Source organism: Ostrinia furnacalis, unplaced genomic scaffold (genome assembly GCF_004193835.3).
Source record: "Ostrinia furnacalis isolate ACB-3 unplaced genomic scaffold, ASM419383v2 OfSCF0143, whole genome shotgun sequence".
NCBI lineage: Eukaryota > Metazoa > Arthropoda > Insecta > Lepidoptera > Crambidae > Ostrinia > Ostrinia furnacalis.
The window spans coordinates 256,058-273,021 of NW_021130382.1; the positions used below are offsets into that span (position 1 = coordinate 256,058).

The 16,964-nt window shown below is 34.8% G+C and overlaps 2 protein-coding genes across 3 annotated transcripts; both read right to left on the reverse strand.

Annotated features, from left to right (window-relative positions):
* Window positions 1-397: 397 nt before the first annotated feature.
* LOC114352735 (UDP-N-acetylglucosamine--peptide N-acetylglucosaminyltransferase 110 kDa subunit) lies at window positions 398-14,701 on the reverse strand. Its single transcript, XM_028304438.1, has 8 exons — window positions 14,386-14,701; window positions 8,944-9,338; window positions 7,199-8,439; window positions 6,835-7,126; window positions 4,241-4,421; window positions 2,718-2,822; window positions 1,180-1,363; window positions 398-732 (listed from the first exon to the last, which is right to left on the reverse strand). Exons 1-7 carry the CDS (start codon window positions 14,502-14,504, stop codon window positions 1,210-1,212), a joined length of 2,487 nt encoding a protein of 828 aa, XP_028160239.1. The 5' UTR covers window positions 14,505-14,701; the 3' UTR covers window positions 398-732; window positions 1,180-1,209.
* Window positions 14,514-15,199, reverse strand: LOC114352745 (uncharacterized). 2 transcript variants are annotated; one of them, XM_028304451.1, is made up of 2 exons: window positions 15,049-15,199; window positions 14,514-14,710 (listed from the first exon to the last, which is right to left on the reverse strand). In XM_028304451.1, the coding sequence occupies exons 1-2, from the start codon at window positions 15,197-15,199 to the stop codon at window positions 14,520-14,522; spliced, it is 342 nt and encodes a 113-aa protein (XP_028160252.1). In that variant the 3' UTR covers window positions 14,514-14,519. The 2 variants fall into 2 exon arrangements, with proteins under 2 accessions (XP_028160252.1, XP_028160260.1); XM_028304459.1 differs by lacking the exon at window positions 14,514-14,710 and adding an exon at window positions 14,742-14,809.
* Window positions 15,200-16,964: the final 1,765 nt, after the last annotated feature.

Here is a 16,964-nt window from a genome sequence, read left to right on the forward strand (position 1 = left end):
TATCCAACCAACTGAGACTAGACTAGTTAAGTACCACTTAAACGGTCATCCACCGGCGGAAAGCTAATTGAGATGAATGAACGCGAATGTGCTTAAAAATATGTGGTTTTCGCGTTAAGTAGAAGGTTATTAGTTGGAACGAAGAGAGTTGCTGTTGTTAAAGGAGTACATCATTAAAAAACGATTAACCTCTATTCGTTTCATTAGTAGTGACCAGAGTTGTTTTATTATAAAAAAGTAGGTAATTTAGAACCTTCGTTGACACTAGTACCATCCAATAGTTCCATGATGGAGCTACTGATATTAATTTATATCATTAGCTCCTTTTAAAATGATGCAAATTTATCATCAGTAGTTCCATCATTAAAAGGGGAATGATAATAAAAAATGATATATCTCTGTCTTTATTTTGAAAGTTTTTAATAATGGAATAAAATTTCATTGCGGCATATAACATTAAACACTCATCCCAAAACAATTTCTTGATAATCACATCAATAATGTTCTTATAACTATTATCTAAGACGTTAAAATATTTAGATACGATTAAGAAAACTTGAGTTTTATTCATTTGCGCACTTACAATAATGACAATTTTAAAAACTACTTTCATAAAATCGAACTTTTTCTGGACATTGTCTGGACGGAGGACCTATTCGAATATGTAGATGTAGAAGGGGGAAATTATTTCGTTGTCAGAATATTCTTTCCATGTCGCATATCCTCATTTTGCTGAAACAAACAAAGCAATAATTAATGAAATATTATTTTAAGTAATTAAAACAAACCGATCTATTGCCGTAATTAAAATAAACCGGCAAACAATTTGCCTACTAAGGAGAAAGGTTGAGTTCTAGAGATTTCTCTGAGTATTAGAATTGGGTATTTTCACTCCCCAATAATTCTAAAGCACAACTTTTTAAAAAATGGCACTTCGTTCTGGTCTTAAATAAATAATTAATTTTAAATTACCTGTAAATTAGATTAAGATTTTTGGTTGCATTGTAATTAAAAAAAGTAGTTTAATTGAGTTGACAAAATAGTGACGTCACTTTGCCATACAAAATCTATCGGTGAGTCTCATTTTGACAATTGTAAAAAGTACGTCAATTGATTAGTGGAGGCAAATACCCTATTGACGAAGTTATTAGGGTACAATACTAAAAATAACTTGTGTACCTTTTTTCTCGAGACAGTGATCCGTGTAATTTAGTAGGCCTTTATATGATCGGGTCGCTCATCATTCTCATATCGTTTCCACATTTTTTCGTAAAGAGTTTCCAGTCCACGAGCGTAATGTTTGCAATCAAATAGTGTGCTTTCCAAACGGGCTTTAGATACCTTTGCTCTCACATACCTGCAACTAAAATGATAAATCTATTAATGGTTTTGTGATAGCAACAAGCATCAAAGTTATTTCATTTTACGAATGAGCTACTATGATCTCCTTATTGTCCCCTCCAAGTAAGCTAAATATATATTCGCTTCTGTTACAAGTGGCTTCACCGTAGAGTCCATCGGTCGACCACAAACTAGCGTTCTTGGAATTTGAGGCGACAATTTAGCTCAACGGTGTCGGTGTCGGACTGGATGGCTCAAGATTCAAGGGACGCTGGTTTCAACCCCGTTCTTAGTCTATAAATTGTAGTGATAGTTAACCAATTTGTAATAAGCATTTAGTTTATCAAGGGGAGTTAACGGGGCTGTTAGTAATGTGAACAATACAAATGACTAATCTTCTAGAATTGTAATCTTGGGCTATTGTCGCCGATATAAAACAACGCTTTGAGTATAAAAATCCTTTTTTTTCTTTCTACAAAAGAAAACAGATTATTAGGTAGATACATAATGTTACAATACATTGTAAAACATGATTAATATTTTAGCATTATAAACTGGAGCCATACGTAAATTCCAATCTTTTAAATTTTAAATGAATCATGTGTGGGTCAGAGATTTCTAAGTATCAAAGCAGGCTGTGCTAAACTTTAATTTTATTACGTTACATAAAACTTTTGTGTCCGGACGAAACAGAAAGGCTTCATTCATTTTTATCCATTGAACAGAGCGGTATAATAACACTATTCAAACAACTGCTTACCAAAATTTTTGTAAACAAACGCTCATAATGATTTATGGGTGTTTACCGATAAAACGTAATTGTTTACGTGATTTGCAGTTAGTTTTGGTAACCTCTACTGTTGTTGTGACACATTTTTTGTTTTGAACAACTTGTTTAGTACAGACAACAAAGCTCAAGCTAAACACTGTGCATCTTAGGTAGGTACTAGTTGAAATTGGAGCCAATGCAACAAAAATGGGTAAGGTAACTTATTTACGAGTACAATGATTATGCAGTCGTCTGTTTTATGATTCGGCAGGAGGCTTAAATCTGAGCAACAACCCCCCAACAACAGGTGTATCCTGTATTCACAAACGATGCTTGCGGAAGTGAAGTAGCAACGCTATGCGAAGTCGAACTCACAGCGTTGAATAGAACTCTTGTGATTGGTTCGTGTGAGTCACTCCGCCAGTCTTATACTCAAATTTTGGGTCCCTGTGCGTCCACGGCGTGGACAATGTCTCACAGTGCGCGTGGATTCCACACATACCTTGAGACCTTGAGTCTTCATAGTAATGTTTGTAAATACGTAAGTTATCTAATTATTCGGTACGAGTAATAATAATAGGTAAAAGGGATTATCATAAAAACTTACTATTGCCTGTCTAGACCTAACTTTACAGCAATATCTTGATATTCCTTTGGACTGTTTGCAATAAGCTCAGAACACCCCAATGTGTTCAATTGTGAAGCAGCAACTCTGAAATCAATCCAAGTAGGTGTCATTTTTTCTCTTCTTACTGTAACTTATGAAAGTAAAGTAGTGAATCAAAATAATTATTCGTGCACGTAACAGGAAAACATTGAATCAATATACTCGTAAAAATACATGAATCTACTCATATTTACATGAGCAGTCAATAGGTATTAGTTTATTATTATATAACCCGCGAATGTTGTCATTAATTCTGTTCACAAAAGAGTTAATAATAGGCGCTAAAATTTATATTTGAAGACACATTTAGGCCATGAAGGGTAATATTTCATTTTTAAAAAAGGAATAATCGCAAAAGTCGCAGGCCCAATTCGTGCCAGCAAGAATATTATTTTAAATTTACGATTCTCTATCATTTGGCAATTATTATTGTTCTTCAACACAATACTTTGGACCTAGCAGCCAAAGTTGTAAAAATGTGCCCTTTTATTTTTAATGTGTCATGCCTGTGCATTAATCTTATTTATATAATTTGTCCTTTTTTACCTTTTCCTCCTAATTTTATTTTTTTATTTGTTTAATTTACTCATTTAATTTTTCTTTGTAACATTTTGCACTTCTGGAACTTTTTTTATATAATTGTTTTATGATTTTATTGTCTGTATTTCTGTGGTAGGTAATCTGTGTGTTTGTTTTTAATTTTTACGGCGACCCCAGTGCCCCACAGGTCCTTGCTATTGCTACTAATGCTGAGCCAGGGACCTTTTTGGCACAGGGCACTCAAAATTTTATTTTCTACTAGCTTTCCGCCCGCGGCTTCGCCCGCGTGGAATTTTGTCTGTCACAGAAAAACAATATCGCGCGCGTATTTACTCACCGTTTAGACCTACCCTGGACTACGACAAACATTTTAAAACCAAAATCAGCTCAATCGGCCCAGCCGTTCTCGAGTTATAATCCGACTAACGAACATCAATTCATTTTTATTTATATAGATTTCAAACTTTTTTTTAAATTTTATAACGTTTCTTTTTTAGTTTTTTTTATGTATGTTTTATCTTGTATTGAGTATTGTGCCAAATAAACAATATTCTATTCTATTCTATTCTAATAACTAGGTACCATAAAATAACATATTGCAATTGAATATTCCAATGGAGTGGTTGTTGTTAACTAGGTCCCTCTACTAAAAATCGCGCGGGTGCACGCGCGGAGTGTTATCGGAAATAAATATGAGCAGTGCACGTGAGATTTTAGCGAAGGCCCTTATTCGTTTAGGCGCTCGTCCATAATTTTCGTATTAGGTTATGAAAATTTGATACGTATACAAAGTAATATTTTAAGATGTCAAATTGATAACCAATCGGTGATAAAACTGCCGTCAGCCCGTAATATTGTGAACGAAATGCTAAAGTCCCTAGCGTTGTGTGTGCATGTCTTTTATTGTTAATTTTTGAGGTTACCTTGATGCTAGTGTTTCTCCCGGCAGTGTGACGAGTGGGACTCCTGCCCACAAAACATCCATTGCAGTTGTATGGCCGTTACATAGCGGGGTATCCAAACAAACATCAGCTAACTGCCCTCTACGAACATGTTCTTCTTTGCACGCTATACGAGAAAATACGATTCGACTAGGTGATAACCCTGAAACAAATAATTAGAATGTAACTGAATAAGTTTATCTTGAAAGGCTTTATAAATTATTATATTTTTTTTTTACTTCAGACCCACGATACCCCTGGTAGTAAAGTTTAACGGTACCACCAATCTACGTATAGTGTTGCGAAATACTTTTGTAAAATAAAATAAAAACCGGCCAAGTGCGAGTCACAAGTTTTCTTTAGACCTATGATTTAGAAATACTTATAATACAACCCGGTTATGTTTCAGGAGAATAACTACATGAAAAGTAAGGATCACACAAGTGTGAAATAAATTCATCGAGTAACGAAATATTGAAAAAAAAATGTACCTTATTTGCGTGAAGTGGTACTTTCATCTGATGAACCTACTGAACGATTGTACGAAAATATAAAGAGAAGTTACGAAGACACGGAAATTAATTTTGAAATAGGGGAATATCCTAGGTATGAAGGCGTAGCATTTTCTTCAGGACGCCCGAACAAAATCAGCTCTTGAAACTTCAAAAACTATATGCCGTGATTTGGAAGAAATTGAAATTTCGGGTCAGTGTCATGATTTTATTTTAGCAGACTATTACAGTGATGAAACTAATCAAACCCGAATTATAGTATTTGCTCGAAAGAATGCGACAAGTAATTCCAAATACTGATGAATATTTTTTCAATAGTACATTTTATTCTTGGCCAAAACCCTTTACTCAAGTTTATAAATTCATGGAGATGTGAGAAGAAGAAGAGAATGGAGATTTTCGCACTCATGTCGGTTCGAACTAAAAGAGTTATCTCATTTTGTACAGTATGATAAAGTAACAAATCTTAGGATAGAATCCTACATAAAGTCCACACAGACTACGAAAAAGGTGCAATGAACGCCATCATGGTATTATTTCCATCAGGAAATTTACGAGGCTGCTACTATCATTGGACATGAAACAACAGGCCAAGAGCTTCCTCGTTGTGAATAAAAAAAAAAAGTGGAAGAAAGTTGCCTTTCTGCTTTAAGATGTACCAAACCTAAGCCAGGCCGAAGACTAGTAGCCTTAGCAAGCGTACTACCACTTCTTCCTGCTGAAGAAATTCAAAATGGCGTTGGATACGTTAAGACTGAATCTTTGTCTATGTTTTTACTTTTTACTATAGTGATGAAACTAATCAAATACGAATTATAGTTTTTTGCTCGAAAGAATGCGACAAGTAATTCCGAATACTGATGAATATTTTTTCAATAGTACATTTTATTCTTGGCCAAAACCCTTTACTAAAGTTTATAAATTCATGGAGATGTGAGAAGAAGAAGAGAATGGAGATTTTCGCACTCATGTCGGATCGAACTGAAAAGAGTTATCTCATTTAGTACAGTATGATAAAGTAACAAATCCTAGGATAGAACCCACACAAAGTCCACACAGACTACGAAAAAGGTGCAATGAACGCCATCATGGCATTATCTGATGGAAATAATGCCATGATGGCCATGGCATTATTTCCATCAGAAAATTTACGAGGCTGCTATTATCATTGGACACGAAACAGCAGGCCAAGAGCTTCCTCGTTGTGAATAAAAAAAAACATGTGTAAGAAAGTTGCCTTTCTGCTTTAAGATGTACCAAACATAAGCAAGGCCGAAGACTAGTAGCCTTAGCAAGCGTACTACCACTTCTTCCTGCTAAAGAAATTCAAAATGGCGTTCAATACGTTATGACTGAATCTTTGTCTATGTTTTATAAGTACTTTTTTACTCTTTTTAATACCATTTTGTTTTAAGTTTTTGAAGTAAGTAATATTTTGATAGCTGTTTGAGCATTTTAAGGAAAATAAACCTTTATTTTATCCAAGGGTTTTTGTTATTTCCACAGGCCCGAACGTAGAACAACAAATATTTTGGAGTCGTACCACTCGAAAAGTAATAAACTCGTTAATAAAAATACAATTAAAATAATGCGACTATTCAAAGTATTAAAAATATCCACAAATTTGAAATGGTCCTTCTAAGAAGCGAAGGAAGGAGCAAAAATGATTAACGATGATTTCATTACCGATGTACAACTGCAAATTGTCCATAAAAACATCTCTGTTGGATATGCACTACAAAAATTGCGCACATAGATTAAAGTAGCAGCGCCAAAGATTACAGCTTTTCTAATGTAATATATTATCTTTTTTCCATTCAATTTTTATTTTTACTTCTTTTCCTTTATTTTCAATAACATAAAATATGTATGTTCAATGAAAGCATTTTTATTTTATAAAGGTATTTCACAACACGATAGATTGGTGGTACCGTTGGTTAACACTTCAGATCCACCGCGCAGTGGTATCGCCAGTAGTATGGTGGGTCTGAGTGTTAAACTGTATAGAGATCCACGATACCACCAGGGTTTGAAGTACTTTTTTTGGTCCTTAGAATTACTTACCTGAATTTTGAGCATATTTTTTAACATGAGGTTCTCCAGCAGGAGGAAAACTCAGTAGCCAAAGAACACTGTTTGGCACTAATTTCAAAATGTTAATCCACATTTTCATAACGGATGGATCAATTTTGTATAATTGGTTAAAATTACAGTATATAATTGCGTCGTTCGGAAGACCGTATTGTTTCCGCGATGTAAATATAATATTGTCATATGTCTCTTCACCCGATGCTACTTTTTTGTTACTATGATGTATGGATAGACCATTGTCAATCGTCGCACCATTTACTAGCACCTTAAACAACATAGCAATATAAACCATGCTAAAACAAAAATATACAATTCAGTATACTGCACAAGTTAATACCTGCAATTGTCTAGAATTCATTGTCATTTCCATAACATAACTTTGAATGTTAACTTTTCTTACGATTTCTTCTATAGGTGGCTTTTGTTCATAATGAATAATTTCTTTTTTTTCTTTTACACTAAGAGTTTCTTTAATATTGATATTTTCAGCTGCATTAATTAAAGCTTCATTAAAATCGTACGAGTCATTGTCATTTGTATTAACTTTATAATTGATTTTCAAATGTGGAAACATTTGGTGGTGATCTCCAACAAAATAAGTATGTGGCATGAAAGCGAATTTTTCAGTAAAATCAGTTTTCATTACAAGAGGTGAAGAAATTTCATCTGTTATATAATAATCTATATACTCAGCGCCACTTGTGCCTGGGTACCCAAGCCACATGACTTGAATTGGTGCTGGCTTTAAAGCAAATATTTCATTTCTAGCACCCTTTGTGTAACCATTCATATTTACCAAAATATGAATACCGTCATTATGGATTTTCTTTGCAGCTGCAATATTACATGTAACTTTTGATAAATCATAGAAATGTTCCGACTCTTTCGCTATTTTACTACGGAATGTTGTACCGTCATCTGGGTTTAAAGCGTAGCAAAAGCATTCCACTTTTGATTTTTCATGCAATCCCGGAATTGACTGCATCAAATGTGATGTAGGATGATTACCAAAATCACTACTTACGTAGCCAACTCGCAATCTTTCACTCTTTTTTTCTTTTTGGTACGAAAAACTTACATGCTCACCCAGCATTTCTACTTTTTCGGCATACAAGTTTGCATGCCTAACAGCTATTTCTTTTCTAGCTTTGTTACATAGTGGATATAAAACGGAATGATGTGGATGTACAGAAGATAACTTATCACTCTTTAATTGGTCTTCAACAATTGCAACAATATTAGCCATCCGCTCTTCGTAATCGTCCCAATCACAGACTATTTGTAAACAATGAGCCAAACTACAGTAAGCATCGGGAAAATCTGTTTTCAACTCTAAAGCATTCCTGTAAGAATCTATCGCTTCAGTGATGTTTCCCATATCTTTGTGAATGCTTGCTAGATTACAATGAGCATCTGCAAAAGATGGATTGATTTGTATGGCTTTTTTAAAACATACGAGTGCACCCGTAATGTCTTGCAGTTCTCTCAGGGTGTTTCCCATATTACTGTAAGCATCTGCAAATTTGGGTTGAATGTTGATAGCTTGTTTGTAATGTATTAACGCTTCATGTAGTTTACCTGTGAAAAAATATTTTTTTAGACTGCTAAATAAATTCACTTCAGAAAATAATGTTAAACATTCCCCAAAAATTATTAAATATATTAGTTTTAGTTCTATCTGTCAAATCAAATACCTGAAGCATTGAAAATGATAAAATTAAATAATAGCAAATAACAGTCTATGGATCGAATTGTTGGAGTGAAGAGTTAAGAGAAAATGTTGGACATCCCTAAGACAAACTAGCTATATGGCTGTAAATTCTAGTTTATTAAACACTATACATAATAATTAACTCTTTATCAGTCTATTCTCAGTTTAAAATGTAATCAGATCGATTCTTGGATTGCATTAAAAAGTAGCTTTCGATTCACATAAATGCTATCAATAATTGTTTTACTCTGCTAGACCCAAAAATATTTTTTAATCATTTTTTAATAGTTTTTAGACTCGCACTACTTCATGTATAACTTCACTACGCACTTAAGTACATACACTAATCTTAGCACAATAATTGTAATTACCTTGCTGCTGCAAAAGCGAGGCTAAATTGCTGTGTGTTGCGGCAAAGTTAGGGAACACTTCCAAAGCCCTCATATATAATTTCTTAGCCTCGGCTATGTTGCCCTGTTCTCTCTTAACGTTACCGAGATTGTTGAGTGTATCAACATGTGAGGGGCATAATCGTAAAGCCATGTTATAGCACTCCTCAGCTTCCACGACATGGCCCTTTTCTTTCAGTGCATTAGCCAGATTGCAGTACGCATCTGGGAAATTGGGCTGGAGTTCTATAGCACGGCGATATGTGTCTATAGCTAGGTCGATTAGGCCTTGTTTGTAGTAAATGCACGCAAGGTTTCCGTGTATGAAGCCATTGTTCGGCGTCAGTTTCAGCGAATGCAAATACACCGCTACCGCCCTGGAATAGAAAATAAATTATTCAAATTTGCAATTTGCATGATGTGTGTTGCATTTGAGCGTCTAAATATAGCAGGAGTCGACACAGTTCCTAATCAGGGATTTCTAGGACGTTTCGAACACTGATTGCTGTATTCAAAGCTCTGAAAGATTATTAAATTTCATTTTTATTTTTGGACTTGGTCTTATGTTATTAGGTGCATTCAAGCTATCAAAGGGATTTTGACCAGAAAAGACCCTAAGATTTTTTTGACTTGATTCAAATTATCTTTACCTAGGTTTTTTTGAGTATCAGAATATTACAAATAATTGATTCTGAATTATTATTATGCAAAGAGCGACACTTCTAAACTTCAGCGCGTTGCCGACGCAAATCGCACCACAAAACTTAATTCGTAGTTTTCCTATTCACGACAGCCTATTATTCCATCAAATGCGTATTGCGTACGTATCCATTATCGAATAAATAAATCGATAGGTCAAATTAATAAATAATCAATGGCTTAGTAAGTCATTATCGAATGCGAGTATAGAACAAAATATCGGTATAGAAATGTTATGGTAACGATACGATAACTTTTAATTTACACGTCCCAATTAAAACTTACTCTGCCTCCATTTTAGAACAATGTAATGAGAGTTATGAGAACAATTTAATATCATGCGCCTACACGAGTTTCAGTTGTTAGTGGAAGTAAAATTTATAAGATACTTAATAAGATGTAAGCTAAAAACAAAAACCTATTCAACACAAATAGGAACGGTAACTTAATAAGATCTTTACTTAAAAGAAAATACCTACTAGAGTTTGTACTTCATTATAAAGTTTAATGGTTTTCTCCAGTTTCTAAATTTCTAACTTTGATTCGCAAGATAACGGTTTACAATGTGTCGGTTTGGAACTTTCGACACGCATTATAAATGTTTTAGAGAATAATGAGAATAACTTTATTCATTAGAGAAATATTACCCTGCACATTAATATTAATCAGGATCATAATCATTTTCAGACAAAAGCTGCGTTGATCCCAAAACATCTTATCTTGTTTGGACGAAAGAGGAATAAACATAGCAGTCTTATAAACATCTTCCGTGGGAGAAATGAATTGTTATTTATGTTATTATTTTTTATCCACAATGAGGAAGCTCATGGCCTGTATCTCACCTGATGGTAAGTGATGATCAGGCCGAAGGTGGAAGACGTGAGCTTCACCCGGAACCACGGAGGTTCCTCAATCCTCAAACTCATTTGTTGCCGTCTGCAGCTTAATAATAATTTGTCGGCCGTTTGGTGTAGTGGTTCAGAACGGACTCCTATGCCGAGAGGTCCCGGGTTCGATTCCCGGCCGGGCAGAAATTGAAATGATGAATTTTAATTTCTGTGACGGGTCTGGGTGTGACTATGTATAATATTTATGTATTTAAAAAAAAAAAGTATATAAGTAGTATATCCGTTAAGCTAGCACCCATAACACAAGCATTAAGTTGCTTACTTTGGGGCTAGCTGGCGCTGTGTGAAATTGTCCAAAGATTATTTAAAAAAAAAAAAAAAAAATTATATTGTCATAATAAAGATAAACTAAGAATCTACGGTTTACTGAAACAACTTTCAATTAAGAATCTGCCATTTATACAAAAAAGTTCCAACAAACAACAATATGCTAGAATCTGCTTTAGTTTGATTGAAGTTTCAAAATACAGATTTTCTTTGGACATTTTGATTTAGCTTAGCATAAAATATTCTCGTAAATTATCTAATTTTATCGATAAGGTGGATAAGCTGATATTCTTGATGTTACTAAAAGTTGATCTCTTTTTTAAAAATAAACGAGTAACGAAACGAGTGACAACACTACTCGACAGAGTAATATTAGTAGTTGAAAATGCTCAATACAGTATCCTATATTGCAAAATTCTTCAGTGTTGCAACTCGATTGTATTAGTTTTCAATCTTCTAGCACTTTCGAGGTCTGCGCAATTTAATTTAAACCATCTATCTGTTCCACTTTTGTATTGGACATCGTAAAGCTCTTAGGATCGTATTGCCGATGTTTTGCACGGCTGTTTTGATAGTATGTGTGTGCTTTGAGTGAGCATCCTCTGGAAAGCATAAAATTTATACTTATCTATTAGTAAAAAGCATAAAACAATTTGTAAAAACAATCTTACCATTTGTAAAAAGATGAAACAAAAATATTTAAAAGTCGGCTCACTCAGTTCTCACAGAGAATCAGCCGTATCTCCGTGTTATTATAATTAAATAAGTTTATAAAATATCATTAGTGCTAGTTACTTTGGTAAAACTCTCTAAAGTTAGGGTCTATAATTTTAGATTTGTAAGGGCTGTAATCAAAAAGTTACAAATTTGACGAGGCGAGGCCTATCGATGGTTACAGGGTTATCCATTGTTTTTGGGACACCCTGCATAGCGTGCGGATTGAGTGAGCACAAAAAAATCTAAAACTAAAGACACTTACTTTAGAGAGTTTTTACAAAGTTACGGGAACTGATGATGATATTTAAAAACTTATAATAATGCGGAGATCCGGCTGATCCTCTATGAGAACTGAGTTAGCCGACTTTTCACTATATTTGGTTTCATCTTTTTACAAATGGTAAGATTGTTTTTACAAATAATTGTTTTAGGCCTTTTACTAATAGATAAGTGTAAATTGAATGCTTTCCAATGGCGTGTCCACACATGCCGCCGGCTTATGCTGCCGGGTTTGCCGCCGGCTTTCAAATGCCTTGCCAGTGTGCCGGCCGTGCCGCCCAGCATATGTGGATGCGCCACAAGGCATGCTCACTCAATGTACAGGCAGAGTTATGATGCTCTAATATGAAGTGAATTCGACCTTTTTTCACGTTTCTAATTTATTATAATAAAAAATAATATACTTTCAGACTCTACTCGTACCATGGGTTATTATTTTTATCGTCAAATTAAAAAAATAGAATCTATTTCGATACAGCGACAGAATAGACCACGTTTATTTTCCAAGATTATTATAGATTCTCAAGGCCTAAAGAATACCTATTCTCGAATATCCTAACGATTGAGGAATTTATAATGGCTGATTGGAACAAATTATGTAATTGAAATACGAGCAAAGTACATCTGTCGCCATGTATCTATACATAAAATATACGCAATATCGTTATCGTAGTATCCGGAACTGCTCAAGAGTTCTACATAATAATAAGCGGGGCGGATTAAGAGTGCTTTCTCAACCCATTTGCCTCCGTATGTATCTTGCTTTCATACACTTTTAATGCTTATGGCCATGGAATCCTTTTTAAAGTAGTCCAAAATAAGCAATTCGGTAGTCATTGAGCTTGAATGTTGTGACCTGAATTAATTACAGTTGTATCTCTGTTTACAGTTGTTTAATAAACTTCATTATTGTTACCATTATCAGTTTGATTAAGAAAGGTGAGTCAAAGTACAATTTATTTTTATGAAAAACGAGACTAAGCAACACTTGATTAATGATATCGATCGGTAAAGAGTACTTTTCAGCCAGTGTTCAACTGCTATAATGAAATCAGACTATGAAACCTGCGGTAATATTGTAAAAAAATCGACAGCGTTGATATTTTTTTGTTGTAAAATGTCACCGATTAGGTACAGCTCCATAAATTGGAAAGCTTTATAATATACTGTTTGCATAAGTATAATAAATGGAGTAAAAAAAAGATTCTGTGGATATAATAAGATAAGTATAGTTTTTTATTTTGTGTTAAAAGTCTGAGAATGAAGAAGAAGTGAATCAAGATGTCTGCCTCAATTTATTGCTTAAGCAGTTGCCAAACTGTCCCATACACCCTATACCTAATAGCGGATTGACGTGGGTTTGATAATGATGACGTATGAGCTACGCATCAGCATGTACCCATATCGAACTAGACTACCTATAATGTCATATCGTACTAGGGTCTTTTCACATAACTGTCTGTCGCGCTCTTGCGTCCCAGAAGTTTTACGGCACAAACATCCAAACTTTTTTAATTACGATTTTATAAAAAGTTTCAAATTGCCGCTACAGATTACAAGCATTCTCTGGAAAATTCGCTGAGCAACTAATACTAAAATGAATTGTAATTATAACATTCGCACAATATGATAATCTAAGTGGATATGAGTGAGTGGCGTGCTTTCCATTTGTATTAGTAGGGTGTGCCGTCCTGACAGCTGTTTTATTTATTGAAATTAGCGGTTGGAATGCTAGTAATTTCCATTACAGCCTTCCTCGACATAAAACTAGCACCCGGCATGTAATATGAATACGTTTGTATTTATGTATAGTAAGTAGTTAACTGTTTTTAGTTACGTTCAAACAGATTTACATTAATTTTGTTATCATACTTAAATTAACACACATGACATTAAAATTGTGTAAAGTTTTTTCGGATTTTACAAGCAAGCATCCTACGGAAATCTGTACAAGATTGCCATAGGATGATTTGAGACATTTTAACTGACTTGATGTTTACTGTGTCAGCTAAAATGTTAAATAGATCCCATTACATTTTTAAAATGGCGAAAAAAGAAAAACATAGTAATAAAAGCTAATTAAATTAAAAACATCATACTACATCAGGGTCACCCAAGCCAATTATTATTATTATAGAGTAGCGATGAGGGTGTGTGCTAATCAATGCACTCCGGTCGGTAAGTATTACTACGTGGGCACTAATTGTATGCCGGCACGATCTCTGAAGGCTTGTCCTAATTTATTAGTTCAGGAAGACTCGGTCAACAAGTAGAAATAAATTATTAGAACTCGATGGAAATAGGCAGGAAGTGGTTATAAATATTTAAAAGCAAAATAAGGTAGACGAAAGATATGTAAAAAATATTGTATAGTAGTTCAATTTAATGAGCGTAATAAGAAAATTCCAAATCATCAATCGTAAAACGACCACAAACTTTAGCAAAAAAAAAAATTGAAACAAAAATCTTAAAAAGACAAATGAAGCTGATTCTCCGAAATAATTGAAAATCACTGAATTTTGGCAGAGTTGAAATGGTGTTGAAATTGACTAACCTCTTGATTTTATTTTTGAACCAAGTGACACAACCGTTGGAGAATTCCGTTGCCTGCGCCGTGAGTTTGGGCGGCGCGATGTTGATGACGGTGTACACGACGACGCATTGGTAATCCATAACATCGACATGTCCTCAGGGCGCGCAAGGTTGTACTGGCAGCGACCGCGCGATCACGGGAGCATCGCGGAGAGACGCGCGCGCGCCTCTGCCAACTTCCCCAGCCGGGACCGACGCTGCGTCGACGCAAACCGCGGCCTTCGCAAACCGCACGTTTATATTCTCAAATCGCGAACATACTTCACACGATCTATTGGCGACACACACTCCATGCGCGCCCGCTATTAACGCTTTGACGTACTAAAAACATCCACATAAACTTAATTCCATCCAAACTCTTTCTAGACAGTCGCAAATCGCATTCGCTGTGCAAAAATATATTACAATTTAGATAAAATACCTTTAAAAACGATCATTGGTGCACGCGTGAAACGATCAGCTGTTTGGATAAGTCAGCTGTTACGCGACCGTTTATTTTCATATTGTTTACATCGCGACGCGGACTGTCATGCGAGCGCTGGATTCTTTGATGGGGAAGGGATGGATTACATAGTTGATTATAGATCCGCGTGATTAAAATTTTAACGGCAAAAAAAATGTTTACGTGTTGCTATAAAAGCGTGCATGTGCGGAACAGTGATATCGATTAGCGTGGGCGGGCGGCAAGCGGTGGAGTCGGTGGCGGCGTCGGGACGCGTCGGGCGCTCGACGCGACTGCGGTCGCTCTGGCCATCCCGGTGGAGGCTGGCCGACATTAATTTGTCGTACTCTAGTCCCCAATGTCATTACCCTTAATCATAGCTAACACGTTAAACACATCCCATTGCCAACTTTGAACTAAACACTAAACAAGCCAACGCGCCAAACTCTACTGCAAGTTGATGAGAACTTTTTGGGCTACTCGCTTGACATTGCTAACCGCTCTCAGTTCCGCAATGCTCTACTGACCTATTTTTGTCCGTATCCTTTAAAATAATTATCCTCTTCGTTTTACTCTTAAATAGGAATAATTTTAACTCCGAATTTCAGCCTATAAATAAACATAAATGAAATTGTATATCGAGTATAATATTGATAATTCGTGTTTTTCTTGTATGAGTAGATAACGCCTTTGTTTGTCTTTTGACATGGTCAATCTTTTTCATACTCGTCTCCTAATAATAGCCAGTACCTATCTACTTACAAGAAAATAATAAGGTCCTATTTTTGCCAATATTTGTTAGGCACAGAATATTATATCATCATTTTGAATCGATAGTGACTTTAAACGTTATATATTTTTTTTAATTTTAAAATCATTTAAAAATTCTACCGATAATAATAATTACGGCATTTATATTGGTTAGTTAAATACATTACCTATAAAAGAGGTGGTATCGTAATAGTGATTACAGAATTTTAAGTTTCGATAAAATTAGAATCGGGACAATTTGTGGCATGAATAGTTATCTATATAAATAAAAATGGCAATTCATTTTTATTCGTTAGTCTGATTAAAACTCGAGAACGGCTGGGCCGACTGAGCTGATTTTGGTTTTAAAATTTTTGTCGTAGTCCAGGGTAGGTCTAAACGGTGAGCAAATAAGGAAAAATTGCGATGGCTTATTTATTGCCTTTAAGGCGGAACAGAGTTTGCCGGGTCAGCTAGTTAGTAATATAATAGCACGAACTTGTGGTAAACTACAGCCCAGTTGAACTATTTACTACGGTTTGATTTTATGAAATCCGTGGTCAATTGTTCATAATCTACAATAACTCAATTCGTGTCACCACCATTTAAAATTTTTAAGCATCTCTCTTACTTTTAAAAATGTTTAAATAAACAACTTGATCTATCTTACATTTACTTTGACTCTACTCTGACTCTGAGAGAGTTCCTGAAAATTTTTGCATAGATTTTTTTGTTATTGTATTTATTATTAATAATTTAATAAATTATTATCTGAAAATATGTTAAATATTTTAAATTGATAGTGTACCATAATAAGAAAAGGTACTATTAATAGCAGATTGACATTTAACAATAGTACACAATTTTCAAAATTCTTCCTTTACGAGACCTGAATTAAGAGTCATGTGATTACAATTTTCAATGTTAAAAGCTAATTTCGTCACTACTCTTTACGTTCACTTGCCAACTTTCATACGATTTTGACAGATACGTAAGTAGATATAATTAAATTCAAGAAACATTGCCAAGGACTTTAGTTTAATATACACGGGATGGCACATTATCTTCCGTATTTCAAACATCGCTCTGATTTACGAGAGTCGGTCTGCGCCACTTTCAACAAAAGCTTATGATTTTTTTAAACCATCCTTACTCATCTTCGAACGCACATACGGATACCATACACGACCCAATTTTGCATCGTTGCAACATTTCATTTTAAAAATTAATGGTATAATATTTTTGGCAACGTGCCTAAACCGCTTCGGAAGTCCTACGTCAGAGAAACATTTTGCCTCTCCCGTAATGATTTTAATGGCGCGGTGACGATACAGTCGTATATTCCTGTT